Here is an 18,992-nt window from a genome sequence, read left to right on the forward strand (position 1 = left end):
GAGAGACTGTTTCTCTCTGAAAAACCTGCTTGTACAGAAAAGAAAGCTGCTTTCTAGGATGGGTTAAGAATTTATCTTATCTCATCCCCCAACCTTGATATTAAAGATAATTTAGTTTCTTTCACAGAAAAATAAAATAACTTTAATAATGGCTCTGTTCTGTTCCAGTGTTGTAGGCAGCCATAACAGTTAGCTAACATGAACAACCTTGCAAGACCATGAAACTAAATCCTGGCATTATTTACTTGATTACATCAATTTAAAGGCCTATTAGGTACCTCAGGAATCGAGGTGCTTAAACACCTCTTGAACCAGTAAGTTGTCAGTGGGTTAACGTTTGGTCATCTGTAGAATGCTGTTATCAGTGGTACAAGGTTAGCCATCCCTGCAATAGGGAGTCATACAACACACTGGCTCTGATTTTGTGTCTGTATTGTGGCCAGCAAAGCAGCTTCTAGAAACTTATCAATACATAGGGATATAATTCACTTTAGAACACTAAAAAATTTAATTTTTCCTAGTGGTTCAGTTGTTAAAAGAAACATTAGATTCCTGGACAAAATTTGTTAATATTTGTAAATCATCATCATCATCAGTTCATGACTGTTATCAAGTCAGCAGCTCAGTAGCAATGAGCAAGACTGCTTCACCAAGAGAAAGACTCCTCTGTCTGTGTTATACATCGCACAGCCATCTGTGCCCAGTCTCCACCAAAGCGATTTAAATGCTGTTTGGAGCCAGAGCCAGATTTTGAATGAATTCTTCCTGTTTTGGCGCTCAAAAATTACTTTGAGAGTGGTACCCATCACTTGCTGGTCTAGACCAAGTACTACTTATGATAGTTACTGGGGAACAATCTTAGACTATCAATCAAGGCTATCTTATCTTTGTGACCTCTCTCACCATTTTTCTAAAGCTAGTGCAGTGTGTAGTCCTAATCCAAATTGGGAAAAAAACAGAGCTTCAGTTTGGATGGGAAATTGAAGCACCACTGGTCTTTAGAGGAGATAAAACTCTTCTCGCTCTATGGTCCGTCACAAAAGTTAATAAGCTAGAGGGAGTACAAAACTGGTATTAGCATATGCTGCGACATTACACTGTGGCTTTATGGTGGCTTTCTTGTCAGTGGAAAAGCAAACTGGTTCTTTGCAAGTTGAATTGGCTCAGGACCAGCTCCAGCAACAGCCCAGAATCAACAATAGCTTTCATGGTGCACCGTGATCCTTACTTCCTTACAAAACCATATTTGGTTAAGTGTAGAAAAATAGACCTTAATTACTTACAAATCATTAAATTTGCCACCAGTTTTCCCTTTTTGGCCAGTGGGGACTGCAGACTACACATTTTTCCTCCTACAATTTGGTTTGACCAGAAGCAATAATGTAATCACAAATTAAGTTTTATATGTGCACACCTTTAAATCAAAGTGAAACATTATCCCTGATTTTCTTGCGAAATGCAGATGAGTTGTTTTGTACAAGTTTTAGCAATTTGACTTATTTTATTCTTATTCACAACAAAAATAGCAATAGCACTTGAACTAAAAAGTGACTGCTGCTTATAGAATGATCATAGCCACTGATGACCTGAATGTTTATGGCAGTGTTGATAAACTGTATACTCAATCATATCATATGATGGTTAAATATTATTTGGCAGGGGAGTTTTGACTGGAATGCAAAAGACAATACAACACGTACCTTAAAGAGTATATGGGAATTTAAAATGACACGGCAGCACAAAGTACGTAACATCAAGAAAGAAACCTCCATAAATCTATACACTAAAAGCAGTGAACAAATCAAGACAGAATTGGAACAACATAAACTGAACATAATTCTGTGTTATACAGTATATGTACCCGATGTGTATATACAGGTACCCGAAAACAGACAGTATACTGTATGTACATGTGCATAGTATATTTGTTGTATATCCATATACTGTACTGTACACCGATCAGCCACAACATTAAAACCGCTTGAAAAGTAAATAACATTGACCATCTTGTGACAATACAATGTTATGGTGGGAAACCTTTGGACCTGGCTTTCATGTGGATGTTACTTAGACATGTACCATCCACCAAGATCAGACCAGGCACCCCCTCCCCATAGCAATGACACTTCTTGATGGCAGCAATCATCCCCAGCAGGATGCAGCCTGACACAGGCACTCACACTTAAAACAGTTTAGGAACAACTCAAAAAGCATGAAAAACAGCACAAATTCCCTAGATGCCAAACTGATCAAGTCTCTGTGGGATGTAACAGGCCTGATCCACAGAGCCCCCTCCCCTCATCCCATAGGACCCAAAGGCCCCTAGGCCCCCAAAGACCCAAAGGTGGTTGCCAGACACCACAGGACACCCTCAGAAGGCCTATGTCCATTCTCCGATGAGTCACAACTGTTTTGGAGGCACAAGGGAGACCTACACAATATTAGGAAGGTATACACTAAAAGTTCCCACCAAAAAAAAAAGGTCAGACACACAATTTTTTTGTTGGACTGCCTTTCGCTTTGATTACAGCACACATTTGCTGTGGCATTGTTTCAGTAAGATTCTGCAGTGTCACAAGATTTATTTCGATCCAGTTTTCACCAAGATCTTGTATTAATGATGGGAGAGTGTGACCACTGCGCAAAGCTTTCTCCAGCACATCCCAAAGATTCTCAATGGGGTTAAGGGTGGATTCTGTGGTGGCCAATCCATGTGTGAAAATGATGTCTCATGCTCCCTGAACCACTCTTTCACAATTTGAGCCCCATGAATCCTGGCATTGTCATCTTGGAATATGCCTGTGCCATCAGGGAAGAAAAAATTCCATTGATGGAATAACCTGGTCATTCAGTATATCCAGGTAGTCAGCTGACCTCATTCTTTGGACACATAATGTTGCTGAACCTAGACCTGAGCAACTGCAGCAACCCCAGATCATAGCACTGCCCCCACAGGCTTGTACAGTAGGCACTAGGCATGATGGGTGCATCACTTCATCTGCCTCTCTTCTTACCCTGATGCCCCCATCACTCTGGAACAGGGTAAATCTGGACTCATCAGACCACATGACCTTCTTCCATTGCTCCACAGTCCAATTTTTATGCTCCCTAGCATAAACTTTAATTGAATATATTTAAGCCTTTTTTCCCAGTTAGCCCATGGTTTTCTTAAGGCTACACAGCTGTTCAGTCTCAATCCCTTGAGTTCCCTTCGCATTGTACGTGTGGAAATGCTCTTACTTTAACTATTTTAGCCCTGAGCTCTTCTGTTGTTTGATTTCACCAAACGTTGATGACGGTTCTCCACTATCCTTCCAATTTTTAATAATGTGTTGGACAGTTCTTAACCCAATTTTAGTAGTTTCTACAATCTCCTTAGATGTTTCTCTGCTTGATGCATGCCAATGGTTTTACCTTTCTTAAGTAGACTTAACATCTTTTCCGCAACCATGGGATGTGTCTTTCGATATGGTTGTTTAAGAAATGAGAAGCTACTCATTGCATCAGTTGGCGTAAAATAAATTGTTGCCAGCTGAAAGATAATCACCCATATGCAGTAATAAAGTCTCGAGGACCCTGTTTAAATAGCAGGTTTTTGTTAGGTTTTTGTTACTATACATTTTAAAAACAAACAAAAAAAGAAAAGTCATATCAAAGTTTGCTTTTGCATCTTTAAATTTAAAATTGCTAAAGTGACACCTTCCAGAGAAATAACCAAAAAAGCCCAAACCAGGTGTATAGAATTCACACGTTCAATAAAAAAGACCCTGCCCACCTTTCTAGCACAGTCGCTATACATGAGATGCTCAGCAAAGAAGATTCTCTGACCTTTTGACCAAAAACAACGAGATAGTAGCGGCAGCACTTGGATTGTTACAGATCTTGGTGGCGGTCAGTATGTGGGAGTCTCAGTTGTGCTATTATTTGTTATATTTCATTCCAATCACTAGTGCAGTAGTAGTTTCTTTTTGCATAGATTTATTAGGCCAAATAACATTAGCATTATGCTTTTTACAGGATAATACAGTTGCATTCAGTCAGTCGTTCTGAAGGTGAATCACACTTGGCAATACTGAATAGGTCTGAACGAAACCTATGATTATGTTGGAATAAATGTTCAATGGTGGAAGTTCTGTTTATTATTTATTGGTTAACCAAAGTTAATCATTAATCGGCAACTCAGGAAGTAGTCAACAGCAGAGGGTTCTGTGCTAAAACTAATTCATTCCCCCTTCTCCAAAGCCCCAGTGCCAGCTAAAGAAAAGCTGCCCCAAAACATGACGCTGTGACCACTGTCTTCCTCTGTGGATTTAGTATTCTTTTGATAATGAACTGTGTTGCTTCTGCACTAAACATTCCTTCACAATTTTGGGCAAGTTAAATTTTGACTTCATCAGACCACAACATGTTATTCCACATAGGTTTTGACTTTTTGCTTGCCTTGCCTTTTCTATGAAGTGATGTGGACCATGACAGACAAACCCCATCTCCAGATGTAATCATCCTGTCGGACAACGAGGTGTCAAGTCCTAGAACAACACCTCGGCTCGAGGAGCGTGTGCACCAGGCCAACCTCAACATGTTCAAGGTAAAACGATCGACAGCAATCTGCACAGACTGATGAAATATACTAAATGAATTATAATGCTTTAAACAAGAATAGCATATCAGAGCCATTGTTGTTGTTGTTGTTGTTGTTGTTGTTGTTGTTGTTGTTGTTATTATTGTATTAGGTGTCCAAACATCAACAGTGAATGAATGTTAAGGTATTTGTTTGGATTATTATGCTTGTTATTAGAGTGAGCAGCTTAACGTGCAAGTACAGACATTTGAAGGAGAAAAAAAAAACATAAATACAACAAGATACAAAATACAAAGTATATACAAGTTACCATGCCGTAACTATCCAAAATGTCCGTGGAGAATGTAAACAGAGAGAGAATGGGGCTCATGATGTGAGCGAGACTTCTTACGGGCAGGTTACAAGGCTGAATTTACCAACTACATTTAAGGCCCTGAAAATAGGGAATTCAGTTAAAAAATCTTTCAGTTTCATGTTTCATATATGTTTGTTAAACTATCTGAATTAATTAAAAGTAAATTAAACTAAGAGCATATGGTTTAAGTTTATATTCATTCAGAGGTGTCAAAAGTATTCACATTCTGTACTTAAGTAAAAGTACGGATACTTGTGTAAAAAAATACTCTGGTAAAAGTAAAAGTACTGATTCAACTCCTTTACTCAAGTAAAAGTAAGAAAGTACAGGCTCTGAAATGTACTTAAGTAAAAAGTAAAAATGATTTTGCCATTAATGAAACAATTCATCCGTTAATTTTGCAAAATGAAAAAGTTCTAGCAGAATAATCTAGACTGAATGGACCAGATGTCCTGCGTGAACATCTGAATAATTTTTAATAATAAATTGAGGGTTATTGGGTTGTTGTTTTTAAACCGCTAGCTAGTGTTAGCTATAAACTATCAAAACGATGTGTTCCCATAGCATTGCTAACATTGTAAACTAGCTTCCAAAAAATCCTCAAAAAGCTAATGATAGCAACAGAAACCACACCACACATGAATTAGTTTTTTCACATTAGACCAGTAGTTCTCAAATAGTGGGGTCAGGTGGACTTTCAGTATTACTGTCTTTATTGATGCTTGAACGATAAACACGCCTCCAGTCACTAGGTGGCAGCAGAGCTCAAACTAACCAACAGGCTGCCTGTTCAAAACAGTAGAAGAAGAACACAGGAAGCGCATCGTCGACTTTCCTTCTCTAGTCCGATTCTCTATAATAATAATATTCTTTAGTCATGTCCGATCATGTCACGTCTTTTACGTGGAGGTTAAAAAAGTAACGAGCTTGTTTTTCAAATGTAAGGAGTAGAAAGTACAGATATTTGTGTAGAAATGTAGGGAGTAAAAGTAAAAAGTCGTCAGAAAAAGAAATAGTCAAGTAAAGTACAGATACCTGAAAAATCTACTTAAGTACAGTAACGAAGTATTTGTACTTCGTTACTTGACACCTCTGTATTCATTATATATAACTTGAATATGTCTTGATAAACGGCTAAAATAAAAATGGTCATTGTTGAAAAATAAGTGGACGGAACTGTAATTGTTGAGGATATATCAACACATATTATCATGATAATATACGAGGCCATGATATTTTTCTTGAGGGAAGGGAACTCATAGACTGTACATTACACAGTCAAATATTTTACATTTTTATTTGTTCTCGTGTGGTGCTGTGTCCGTTTATATATGCCATACCTATTTTCCTCTCACTTTTACCAAACAATAATTTTTTTGTTTACTGTTTGTTGTTTATAAGGTTGTCTGAGACCAGCTGCACATGTCTTAGTATATCATACATCAGTTAAAGATATATTTATCAATGGTCTTGCTGGGATGCTGTTGGAACGGCAATATTGATCTACAGCTTCATTATGCTTCACACCAGCACTAATTATTTTGGAACAGTGTTATTCAGATAAGTCTCCTAAAATCTGAAGATTAGTCTCATGAAATATTCTAAACTATCAAATATGGTATTACGATTAATAACGGAATCTATAAATATAATCCAAAAGATCACATCAGTTGTGACTAAAGTTAACTATACTCGTCTCTTTTTGTATATAAGGGTTTTACAGTTCTACACAGTAGAGGTTGGCAACATTCTTTTGGCCTGAGTATCAGTCTAGGTGATATCATGTTACCATCTGGTCACTTCCTGCAACACAGGACCAGGTAATTCATTTCAGTACCACACAATAAACTCATTCATCTACTGTATGTCCGTGTGTGTGTGTGTGTGTGTGTGTGTGTGTGTGTCTGTGTGCGCGTGTGTGTTTGTATTCCAGGGAAAGACAGAAGAGGAAAGGCAGCAGATGATCAAAGCTCTGAGGGAAGAGCTGCGACTGGAAGAAGCCCGCCTTGTGCTGCTCAAAAAGCTCAGACAGAGCCAGATGCAAAAGGAAAATGTGGTGCAAAAGGTCAGTGTTTATGCTGATGTGACAATCAAGTGCCATCTGTCTGTAGAATCTCATTTTTACTGCCTGACAGTGAAACATTAACTTGTGGAATGTAAATAAATACATTTAAAGAACTGAAAGAGATTTATACTCTACAGGACACATTTCAGTCTAAAACTATGTTGTCAGTTGCCTCTGAATGTAAAATATCCCAGAAGTTTTTACCCCACTTGGAATAACTAAAACATTCAAAATTTATGGTGTTGTTTTAAAACCCTTCTGCAAAAAATTTAACATTTATTTTACAACATTCCTAACATTCTTCTAAAGCATGCCCCAGTGCTTAACATTTTTTGAAGTTTTTTTTTTTCATGTATAAATGAGTTATAGTTAATATTTGCTACCGCCAATCATGGGTTGTTAAAGAGGCCAATGAGAGTGGAAAGAGTGTGAAGCATGTTGTAGTGGAAAACAACAAGCATTTGTCTTGGGCATCTCATGTTATCCTGACAAAATGAATAATGTGTTAAAATTTTCTGCTCTCTCTTTTCTGCAGAATTTCAAAACTGCTAATTTGTTTTTGGAGGCATTGATCAATAGGAGCACAGAGAAGTCTAGCTGTAAAAGACCTGACTATAGAACAAAATATTATTTAGACTGCAGGGCAAGTGTTCAGTATGAGTGCATGTTGATGTTGACAGCATCTAAAAAAAATTATTTGAAAATGTTATCATAGGAAGTGTCAGAGATGCCTGAGCTGTTATACTCCTCTTATAATGTTTTGTGCAGGTCCCAGTGGTCCAGAATGCTGCCTCCTCTGTGCAGGCTCCTCCCATCCACAGCTCTCCTGGCCTGGGGAAGCTGCCCGTGAGGCCAGGCCTACACAACCTTGAACCCCAGAATCTCCGCACTGCACAGGTCAGTGTGTGTGTTTTTTATGCTTTTTACATGTGAGGGATGAGGTATAAGGAAAGATAAACTTTAGTTAGAATCGAGCAGAAACCCAGAGGTCTTTGACTTAAATAAAATCACAGGGTTGAGTAGCGCATTGAATTAAAATGTTGTCATAAACATTGGTGTGCTTGTGTGACAGATATCATAAAGTATTGCTATAACAGAACAATTGACAAACAATGAAGCTGTGCCACACATCATATTGACATCACTTTAAAAGCAGGGCTTGTGCCCAATGCCTCAACTCCTCTCCCCTTGTGTTTCTCCTTGTCTCTTTTTGTATATACAAACTAGAAAATTAAATTAGAAGAAGGGTATAACTGAGTTGGTCAGTTTACTCAGCAAGCAACTGCTGCCCTCTGCTGTCCACATTGTTAATGCTAGCTGGCTGAATACTGCATTGGTCCTGTATACAACCACTTGCCAAATCAGCAAGGTGCAGTAGTGAACACAAATGCATTGTTTGGAACAGTAATGCACTGTTCCAAACAATCAACCTGTAAGTTAGATCCTCTTCAAACCCATCTCGCAAAAGCCTGCCTGCCTTCTCTGTTCTTTCCACTACCCATCATTACTTTCGTCCCATGTCAAATTTACTATTTCTGTCGAAAATGCTTGAAAAAAAAGCCTGCAGCTCAGATGTATGACTGTTATCAGTAACTTTAAAATAATTTTAGTCTCATCCCACAGAACAAAAACAGCTCTGTTTAAAATCACAACTGACCTCCTCATGACAGCTGACTTCAGACTCTTAACAGTTCTTATTTTTCTCCATCTATGTGCATCCTTCTGTACTATCTCCTCCAACTTATGTGATGGGTCCTTCTTCCCCTTGGCAATATCTGTGTGAATACAAGATACATTTCTTCTTCTTGTGCAGATGACATTAAGTTCTACTTGTCTACAAAGCCAACCTCCACAAAATCAACACTCACCCTTTCTGCCTGTCTAACTGACATCAATTCCAGGTTCTCCTGCATCTTTTTACAAATTAACTTTAATAAATAAATAAAAATAAGACAATAACAGTAAAACAGAAATTAAGTCAAAACTGTCAGCTCAGTCTATTTTAGTAGAAAAAGTTAACATTTTTTCATTAAATAAAGATAACTTCACTGTATTTCCTACTCCTTGGATAAGAGTGTGGGTGTCATCCTTGACCGTACTTAATCTCTAGGACCCCATATCAACAATGTCACTCGGTTGGCATACTTCCACCTCTGGAACATTACTTGATTCCTTACATTCCTGACAGAGAATACCACTGCCATTCTCATACATGCCCTCATTACATCAGGCATTGATTCTTGTGGTTATGTTCCTTTTGGTCTACTCTCCAAATGTCTTCAAAAATGTCATGGTTTCATTAGCTGAACTCCCTCCATAGATCACATGACCCCAGTTCTTCAGTAGCTCTACTGGCTTCCTTTTAAATTCTGCATTGAATAAAATATCCTGCAAATTACCTTCAAAGCTTTTCACAGTCATGCTCCATCGTATCTGTGTAATCTCGTTCACTCTTAGATCCACAATGCAACTTATTGCACCACCTGCCAGACTATCATGGGGCATGCCATGGTCAGTCGCTCTGCTCCGAGCCTCTAGAGCCCTCTTCCACAGATCTGAAACATAGACTCCCTGACAACCTTCAAACTGAAGATTGAAAACACAATCTTTTTAAAACTGCTTATTCCGTTTAAACACGTTTTTCCTGTATATGACTTGATACTTTAATACTTTTAAACTGACTTCCATTTTATTACATTGCTTTGTTTTCTTATGATGTTTTATACGTTCCCGCATTTTTGCAAGGTGACCTTGCATGCTTAGGAAGTCGTCCACAAATAAAATGTATTATCATTATTATTATAATTATAATTATTATTAAATTCCTCTTTATGACTGTTCTGATGTTGTGTTTATGTTGAAATAGCGTAAGAAAGGTGGTAATTCAACTGGAGGATCATTTTGGAGGATGTACTTTGAGGTACTGGTAAACTGAATTGAAATGAATTAAACACAAAGGTGTTTCTGTTATTTAACCTAGCCCACAGACTAAAATGGGGCAGTTGACTTAATAGTAACATGTAACACACTATTCAATAGCACTACAAACCACAGCCTCCAAAATCAAAACACAGTTGAATCAACAGCTCTGTGTTAATTTGAACAAATGCTAAATTTAACACTGAAGATTTAGTGCAACATTGTTATATTAGAATGCATTAATTTTTCACTAGAGTGCGTAATAAATTGGCATGGGAGTGTATTTGGGTGGGAATACCTGGCCTATGGTTTTGTAAAAACGGCTTGGATAAAGTGTTGAGATTTGCGGAAGGCAACAAAAAAGAAAGAACTAATGAGACTATTCTCAGCCCATGTGACATGACTGTGTTGTTGTACTCACATCTTGAATGAAATGTGTCAGGAAAAAAAAAATAATAAAAAATCATAAAACTTTATCTCCTTCCGTAGGGTCATACTGTCATCCGGTCAGCTGCCAGTGCTAGCCTGCCACCCATGCTGATGTCTCAGCGAGTGATAGCTCCCAACCCCGCCCAACTTCAGGGCCAGAGGCTCTCGTCCAAACCCGGGATGTCTCGCTCCAGCTCCAGCAGCTTGGCCAATGCTGTCAGCTATCAGCAGGTATGGATTCATACCGAGCTCCAGCTAACCACACCAATCACTACATTGTGCTCTGCTCGAAGCTTCCATCTGACAGTAGTAGAGATGTACCGATCAGTGTCGAGGCCGATCTAGGAAATAACCACCTCATTAAGTACCATAAAAGCTACAGGGAATGCAGTCTGCTGTGCTTCAGAGTCTGAACTGGTCAGCTAACATAGACTCAGTATAAAAGAAAGGTACACTGAGGGACCATAGCCACGCTTTACTAAATGTCATCAGTTTCCCTCTCAACGACATGGGTCGCATTTGGCCCATGTGTATCTTCTGTTTCCTGTTATCCACCACGTTAGAGCTGCTGATTGTGAATGGCATTCTATGACTAGGTTTTTAGGTTACTTACATTTAGTTATTCCCCATTTCTACTCACTCCATCAAGCAAAAAGCACAAGTCCCTTTTGCTAAAATATTAATGTAATTTCATGTTTTTAATGTATAATTCATTCTCAAAAGAGAATTGATCAAAATAATCTTTTGGACAGTTTTATCAAAATATATCTGATTAAATGGTCTTATACACTCAATTAGAACAAAACCAAATATAGATAGAACACCACCAAGACCAAAGTGGGCTTGGTAGCCCATTTTGGTGGTGTACGATCTGTATTTGGTTCTGTCTTCATACTGAGGTCAGTCAAATGGCAACACTATACTATACAACATGAACTATAGTAAATTTTACTTTGACAAGTTGGCTATGAGTTATGTAAGCTTAGACATGAGACAGCAATATAAAATAAGAATAATCTTATTTTTCACAAGCTTTGAAATCCAAATACTAAAAATCCTGTTTCAGAAGTCTGACATTTATAGACTTAAAATTGTGATAAGTAATTGAGAATGTGTGTCTTTCTGCAGGCCACTCAGCAGGTGGCAGCTTCCCAGCGCTCAGGCTCCAGTGCTATATACATGAACCTAGCCCACATGCAAGCAGCAGGAACAGGCGGGGTGGCAGGCAGTCTTGGTGGAACTTCAGCCGTCAGTCCATCCACCATGTCTGGCTCAGCCAGTGGAGGAGTGAGCTGCATTGCTGACCAGTCCAGCAGCCAGGCAGCAGCCAAACTGGCTCTAAGGAAGCAGCTGGAAAAAACCTTGCTGGAGATCCCACCGCCTAAACCCCCAGCCCCTCTTCTCCACTTCCTGCCCTCTGCTGCCAACAGCGAGTTCATCTACATGGTGGGCCTAGAGGAGGTGGTGCAGAGTGTGCTAGACAGTCAAGGTAAGCTATGACACTCCCACTTTCCCCATGCTTTGAGATGACTGAATTCCTTATCCACATAATACCACAGAAATAGATTTAGTTTTATTATTTGATTGTTTATTGGTTACTCATTTCATATATAGCATAAAGGTTAAGTTAAATCTATAATTATATTTTCATAATTTGGTAGTAGAACTATCATTATAGGTGCAAGTCATCCAGGTAAGTGACTCCAACTCCAGTGTCCCCTGAGCATCTTATTTTTACTATGACTGTAAGTATTACTGTTGGCTTAAGCTGGGTGTTCTTTATAGGTAAACTCAGAGGTACGCTGGCTCGTATGGAGCCTTTCTTCTGTGCTCAGTGCCGTACTGACTTTACTCCCCACTGGAAGCAAGAGAAGAATGGGCGAATCCTCTGTGAGCAGTGCATGACATCCAATCAGAAGAAGGCTCTAAAGGCAGAGCATACCAACAGGCTGAAGAACGCCTTTGTCAAGGCCCTGCAGCAAGAGCAGGTCAGGATTACTATCCTTTATTCCATTTTTGTTGTTATTTTTTTTATTTATAGTTTTCCTACAGTCTCACACCCGAGTAAAACATAAATTATATTATTTTGTATGTTTGTCTTATACCCTATTCTTTTTGTGATTTAAAGGAACGAATTGCAAAAGAGACATCGGTGATGATGTTAAAATAACTTGTTACAAACGTTTTTTTTCTGATGTAAAAAATCAAACAAATATAAATCAAAGCAGAACATTTTCAACTTGAATGTAGACATTACCACCTACAGTTGAAACCATATGTTCACATACACTGTGTTAAAAGACACATAATTTATTTATTTTTTCATTTTAGGTCAGTTAAGATTATTAGAATTATTTCTATTTGCTAAATGCCACAATAATGAGAGAGAGAATTTCTTAGAGAATTTTTTATTACTTTCTTCAAAGTCAGAAGTTTACATACATTTCCTTAGTATTTGGTAGCATTGCCTTTAAAACTCTATGACTTGGGTCAAACGTTTTGGGTATCCTTCTACAAGCTTCTCGCAATAGTCTGCTGGAATTCTGGTCCATTCCTCCTGACAGAACTTGTGTAACTGAGTCAGGGTTGTAGGCCACCTCGCTCGCACAATCCTTTTCAGATCTGCCCACAAATTTTCTATGGGATTGAGATCGGGGCTTTGTGATGGCCACTCCAAAACATTGATTTTGTTGTCCTTAAGCCACTTTGTAACTACTTTGGCAGTATGCTTAGGGTCATTGTCCATTTGGAAGACCCATTTGCGCCCAAGCTTTAATTTCCTGGCTGATGTCTTGAGATGTTGCTTCAATATTTCCATATAATGCTCTTTCCTCATGATGCTGTCTATTTTATGAAGTGCACCAGTTCCTCCTGAAGCAAAACAGCCCCACAACATGATGCTACCACCCCCATACTTCACAGTTGGGATGGTGTTCTCAGGCTTACAAGCTTCCCCCTTTTTCCTCCAAATGTAACGATGGTCATTATGGCCAAACAGTTCCACTTTAGTTTCATGAGATCACAGGACATGTCTCCAAAAATGAAGGTCTTTGTCCCTGTGTGCATTTGCAAACTGTAATCTGGCTTTTTTCTGGCTTTAGCTTTTGTTTTGGGGTTAATTCGCACATTTCAGACCAAAACATGTTCATCTCTGGGACACAGAACCTGTCTGCTTCCTGAGCGGTATGATGGCTGGACATTCCCATGGTGTCTATACTTGCGTGTAATTGTTTGAACAGATTTTAGTAATCCTAACTGAGCTAAAACAGGAGAGGTTTAGTCTGATTTAACTTCAGACAGTGAGGAAAACAGGTTTATGTGTCTTTTAACACAGTGTATGTAAACATCTGGTTTCAACTGTATAAATGCCCCTGAGCACCATAGTGACACCTTTAAAGGATAAAAGATAAAAATAAAATAACCTAATACATACAGTAGATGTGCAACCCTTGTTTTTATTACAGGAATCAGTTTGTTTGGACAAGAGTCTTCTATCTGTTGCAGGGCCCTCTTCAGGTCTCCTCGCACATTTTCTGTAGAATTCACATCTGGACTCTGGCTGGGCCGTTCCCAAACATTAAACCTTCATGTGAAAGTCCTTCATTTGTTTATTTTGTGTGTTTCCTGTATCACTGAAAGGGGGTTACCTTATTTTTTGCGTTCTTACAGACAACAGAAGGTTGTACCAGTGTGACGTGAACTTGAAGTTGAAACCTGTTCCCTTTAGCCTAAAGTCCCTGTTCCAACTAAAGAAAATCAGACCTAAAGAATGATGCTACCACCACCTAGCCTCGCTGTAGATATGTTCTTTTTTTATTTTTTTCCCACTTGATTTTGACAGACTAGATGTTTGTTTTTGCCAAGTTCAGCTGAGCTTACATGTGTATTTTCATCAGGAAAGGCTTACATCTTGCCACTTTGCTCCGTTTCCTAGACAAATGAAGAATACAGGAGATAGATGTCCCATGTGGGGAGCAACTACTACCTGCCAGAAAGAGTTGTGGCCCCTTTAATGTTGTATGGCACTGACAAAATTCGTTGCCCCCTAACAAGTTTTCTCTTTGTCTTTTCATTAATTTTGGAGGGATCAATTCTTACAATTCTATTCAACTCTTGTAGTTGCAACAACCAAGAAACCAGTGGTGGGCTGTGCATTTTCCACCTAGGCCTTCAATGCCCTCCAACCCTATTCAAAACGCCTCTTAATACGATCATTGTGACGCCACTGCTATAGAAACCACGTTGCATCGTAGATGGGTATCTCATATTGTGAGATGAATGACATTATTAAAGCAAGAATCTCACTTAGAACAATTCAAAAAGTCTCCTTTCACTCACGGCAGCCATCATACGTCAAATCCAGCAGAAGCATCAATGTCGACCTAATAAAATGGCAAAAATATACATAAAAGATGTAAATATAATTCATATTACTCACCAGAACTTAAGAAACAATTTAGAGTTCTCCTTGGAGCCTGACAATCAAGAGTTGCGCTCATATTTGTTGACCTGAAGGCAGACTCACCAGCTGGGTCATGCTAGCTAGCTCCAGGATTAGGTGGCCTTCCTCATAATAATATCCAGCTTTTCCTTAAAAGTCCTCAGTGAAAATGGCTTTCTAAGAAGATCTGCAACCAAATCGGTAGCCTGTCCTCTTTCTGCCATCGTGGGTTCAAAAAATTTGCGGGGACGATTTGCTTGTGCAACAGATGAACATGAACCGCTATCTTGGCTTAAACTGAGCAGCTGTCTGACCATCCAGTCAGAGGACACGAAAAACGCTGACGCTACCTTAGGCTACAGAGAAGGCCTAAGAATACTTGAAACTTGAAATGTGATTGGTTAAAGGAACAGCATCATTACAATGTATTTCAAGCTTCAGCTGCCTACAGTTTTAATTGTGAAGGCCCAGGCAGATTTCTTTGACTCCGGCAACACATGATCTCTGAAATATGATTGATAAAAGCTCTAATGTAAAGTTACACTGCCAGAAGCGCCGCAGCTGAGAGATGGACAAGACATAAAATGAAAAGAATAGGCTATTGGGAATAATTAAAAGATTAATAGGAAAATATTAAAATGTAAGTCAGTGATTTTGATAAAGTTTAGGCCAGCAGAGAAAGCTTTGCTGGCCCTGACAGCCCACCACTGCAAGAAGATATCAGAAATCACTTCAAAAAGCTCTTCAAAATGTTTCTTGAAGAAGAACTTAGATTTATTTGCAGTTAATTCTCTTCAGCCCAAGACACGTGTGTACTTTAACATGAGTGTAAATCTGATTGAACACAAATTCACAAAAAGTTGTTTTTTTCCTCTGAAATATCTCACTATGACTTTCAGTTACATTATATAGGTTTTATTTTTTACATAAGAGAAGCACAGTAACTTTAAATTTGTTTTGTTTTTGTTGTTTTCACATCACATATGCTTCATGGATAAAAAGGGGTGCAGAGACTTTTTAATTCCCTCGCATGTTCAGAAAAGTACTAAGCCATGTGAATTTCTGTATATTTTCATAGGAGATTGAACAAAGGCTGCAGCAGCATGCAGCCCTTTCACCGAGCTCGGCCCCTACTGGCACCAATGCCTCCAAGACTGAAAACATGATCCGACATCATGCCCTCCGTCAGGTACACTGTAGCACTGCACCTAACAAAAGCCCAACAGTAATTACTTTAAACATGTGTTTAGGCACTCACCAGAAAATCTCCGGTCTCTGTACTTGATACCTAGCCTAAGTTAGTAATGCACTGCTTCTGCTACTGACCAATGTGTTCATTTGTTTACTGTGGGCAAGTTTATAATGTCTACATTGTCCTCAGGCTCCCCAGCCTCAGGCCTCCCTGCAGCGAGGTCTATCCAACTCTGCTCGAGGTGTCCTGTCCAACTTTGCCCAGGCCTCCCAGCTGTCTGTGGCCAGCAGCCTCATGGGTATGACCAGTGCCAAGCACTGTGGCAGCGGTGGTGGAAGCAGCAGCAGTAGCAGCAATAGACTGCAGCATGACAGCCGTCGTCAAATCTACAACATCCCAGGTAGAAAATGTTCAACTGCAACAAAACTACATTCTTGACTGTTTCAGTATGTCAGTTCTCAACATTGTCAATATCAAAGTCAACAGACAACAGAGAATGTGTTCAAAACTGAACAAAAATAAATAAACCATCACATCATCAAATTAATATTTAGTAGTCCTGCCTTTAGCATGCAGTAGAGCTCTAATCCTGGCTGGCATGTTCTCCACGAGCCATTCGCACTTTTGAGGGTTAATCTTTTCTCATTCTTCTTGAATTACTCCTTTTAATTCTTCCAAATTCTTTGGTTTACTCTTTGAAACAGACCCCACAGATTTTCAATGAGAATGATTGAGCTGGCCACTGTAAGACCTGGATACTGTGCTCCTGTAGCCAAGTCCTACTGGAACTGGATGTGTGGCAAGGGTCAATATCTTGTTAAAACTTCCAGTTTTGACCTCGACGGAACAGTACACGTGCAGAAGGGAGCATGTGGGTTTTGGCAGAGTTCAATGTGCCATCACAGACAGTGAGATGACCAACACCAGCAGCACTCATGCATCCCCAAACCATGATATTGCCACTGTACATGCTGGAGATAATGCTTCGCCTGGGCTTCTGCATACCCTCACATTAGCAGGAGGAAGATAAAGCTGGAAACTCATCTGTTGGACTCATCTCACCACAGAATCTTCTTCCAATTCCTGGCTGTCCTTTTATGTGTGCTGGGGCCCAGGGGCATAGCACCAAATTCTGGGCCCTGTACACTATTAATGTCAGTGGGCCTCTATCCATGCCAGTGCGTGAGCAAAAAAAAAAAAAAAATATATATATATATATATATATATATAAACAAGCATAAATCGGGTTTTAAGCTAAAATTAGATCAGATTATATTGATAACTGGTTCTTTCATTCACCACCTGAATTGATGCATTTGGCCTACTTGTGCTCAAACACCTATAAACATTAGGCTACATCTGGTTTGTGTATAATGTTTTGATCCATGACACATTTTGATTTCTTGAACAGGAGCCACCAACTGTACACAGAGAATCAAATCACATAAACTATATAATTTTTCAATAAAATTGTTCTTCAGCTTGCAGAAAAAGAAAAAAAGCCTTGCTAAAGCCTTCACGAGATGTAAGGATGTAATTTACTGACTCTGGACTACGACAACGTTAACTTTAATTGGATGCAGTTACACAACAAGTAAACTCGGTTCACCTCTCGGAAGGAAAGCAGTTAACAGTTGCTTCCCCTCATTCTGCCCTATTTAATTTTCTCTTTCTTTTTCTGATACCCCGATTTGTGTTTTTTGGGCTGCATGATGACAGTTAGCCTCCAGGTCATTCAACCTGGGCTCACTGACGTACTTGTCGCCGGCCGCTGTCTATGTTCGGACTAAACCATTTTGCATCTCCAAGAGGGGGCCCCCAGACTAATATGTTGGGAGGGCTGTGACACAAAGTTCATTCTCTCAGTTGATGTTATCAATATATTTGAAATGCATTATGCATTCATTCAAAAAATAAATAAATAAAAAAATAAATCAGGATTTTCATGGCCCCTCTCCCTATTTGGGCCCTGGGTAGTCAGGTCCCATGCTTGGGCCCAACGCCGGAATAACCTCTGTCTTTCATTGATCAGGGGCTTCTTGACAGCGTTGTAGGACCTTAAGCCATGATCTAAAAGTCGTCCACATACAGTACAGGTGGAACTCTGGGCACCAGTTTTGTTTGTCCACTGCTGCTGAAGCTCCTGTCATGTCATTCGGCACTTTTTCCCTGCACATGTGGATCAGGCCATTGTTGCCTCTGAAGAACTTTCAAATGTGCTGGCTTTATATAGACATGAAACACAGCAACCAGAAATAAATTATATATTTATTTAATATATTTAATATATTTAATACATTGCACTTGAGGACCTAAGAGTGATTCTTAATGCAATATTTCAAAAATGCATGGGGTGTCCAAAAACATTTTTCCACCACTGTAAGACAATACTGAGAAGACAGTTGGATCAGGCTCAGTGTTTTGAAATCTACAGTGTTACAACTGCCAGTGCCAAGTCCTTTATTATTAGCTAGCTGCTTGATATCACATCTGAGCTGACACTCCTTGGATGCAGCCTGACACAGGCACACACACAAAACGGTTTCGGAACAACTCAAAAAACATGAAAAACAGCACAAGGTGTTGACCTGGCCTCCAAATTCACTAGATCCCAAACTGATCAAGTATCTGTGGGATGATCCACAGAGGCCCCTCCCCTCAACTCAACTGTTTTGGAGTCACAAGGGAGACCTACACAATATTAGGTCATAATGTTGTGGCTGATCGGTGTAAGTCATCTAACTGCAGAAGATGGACATTTTGGTGTGTTGCTCATCTGATGAATAGAAGGCACGATTTTAAACAAAACTTGTGGCATGATGCAGTTCTAAATAAAATAGCGGAGAATGACCAAGACGCAGAAGTTTTCCTATAGACAGCAAAGGTCACACTGAGCAATGAAATTCTTTCTTCACACAACTAAAATAAACTAAAATAACCCTAACCCTGAACTAGAATAGAAAATAAACATACTCTAAGCATAAAAAATAAATACAAAAAATAAAAAAG

General features: G+C 39.2%; 1 protein-coding gene across 2 annotated transcripts in view; it reads left to right on the plus strand.

Moving 5' to 3' along the window:
- The window catches only part of gatad2b (GATA zinc finger domain containing 2B), a 55,026-nt gene that overhangs the window by 29,376 nt on the left and 6,658 nt on the right, over positions 1-18,992 (plus strand). For both annotated transcript variants that reach the window (XM_084563887.1, XM_084563888.1), the window contains 8 exons: positions 4,459-4,588; positions 6,871-7,002; positions 7,771-7,899; positions 10,411-10,581; positions 11,479-11,839; positions 12,136-12,338; positions 15,870-15,980; positions 16,173-16,383. In XM_084563887.1, coding sequence (XP_084420013.1) covers positions 4,459-4,588; positions 6,871-7,002; positions 7,771-7,899; positions 10,411-10,581; positions 11,479-11,839; positions 12,136-12,338; positions 15,870-15,980; positions 16,173-16,383 — 1,448 coding nt within the window. The remainder of the gene's footprint in view (positions 1-4,458; positions 4,589-6,870; positions 7,003-7,770; positions 7,900-10,410; positions 10,582-11,478; positions 11,840-12,135; positions 12,339-15,869; positions 15,981-16,172; positions 16,384-18,992) is intronic.

This window comes from Chelon labrosus, assembly GCF_963514085.1.
Source record: "Chelon labrosus genome assembly, chromosome: 16".
NCBI classification, from domain to species: domain Eukaryota; kingdom Metazoa; phylum Chordata; class Actinopteri; order Mugiliformes; family Mugilidae; genus Chelon; species Chelon labrosus.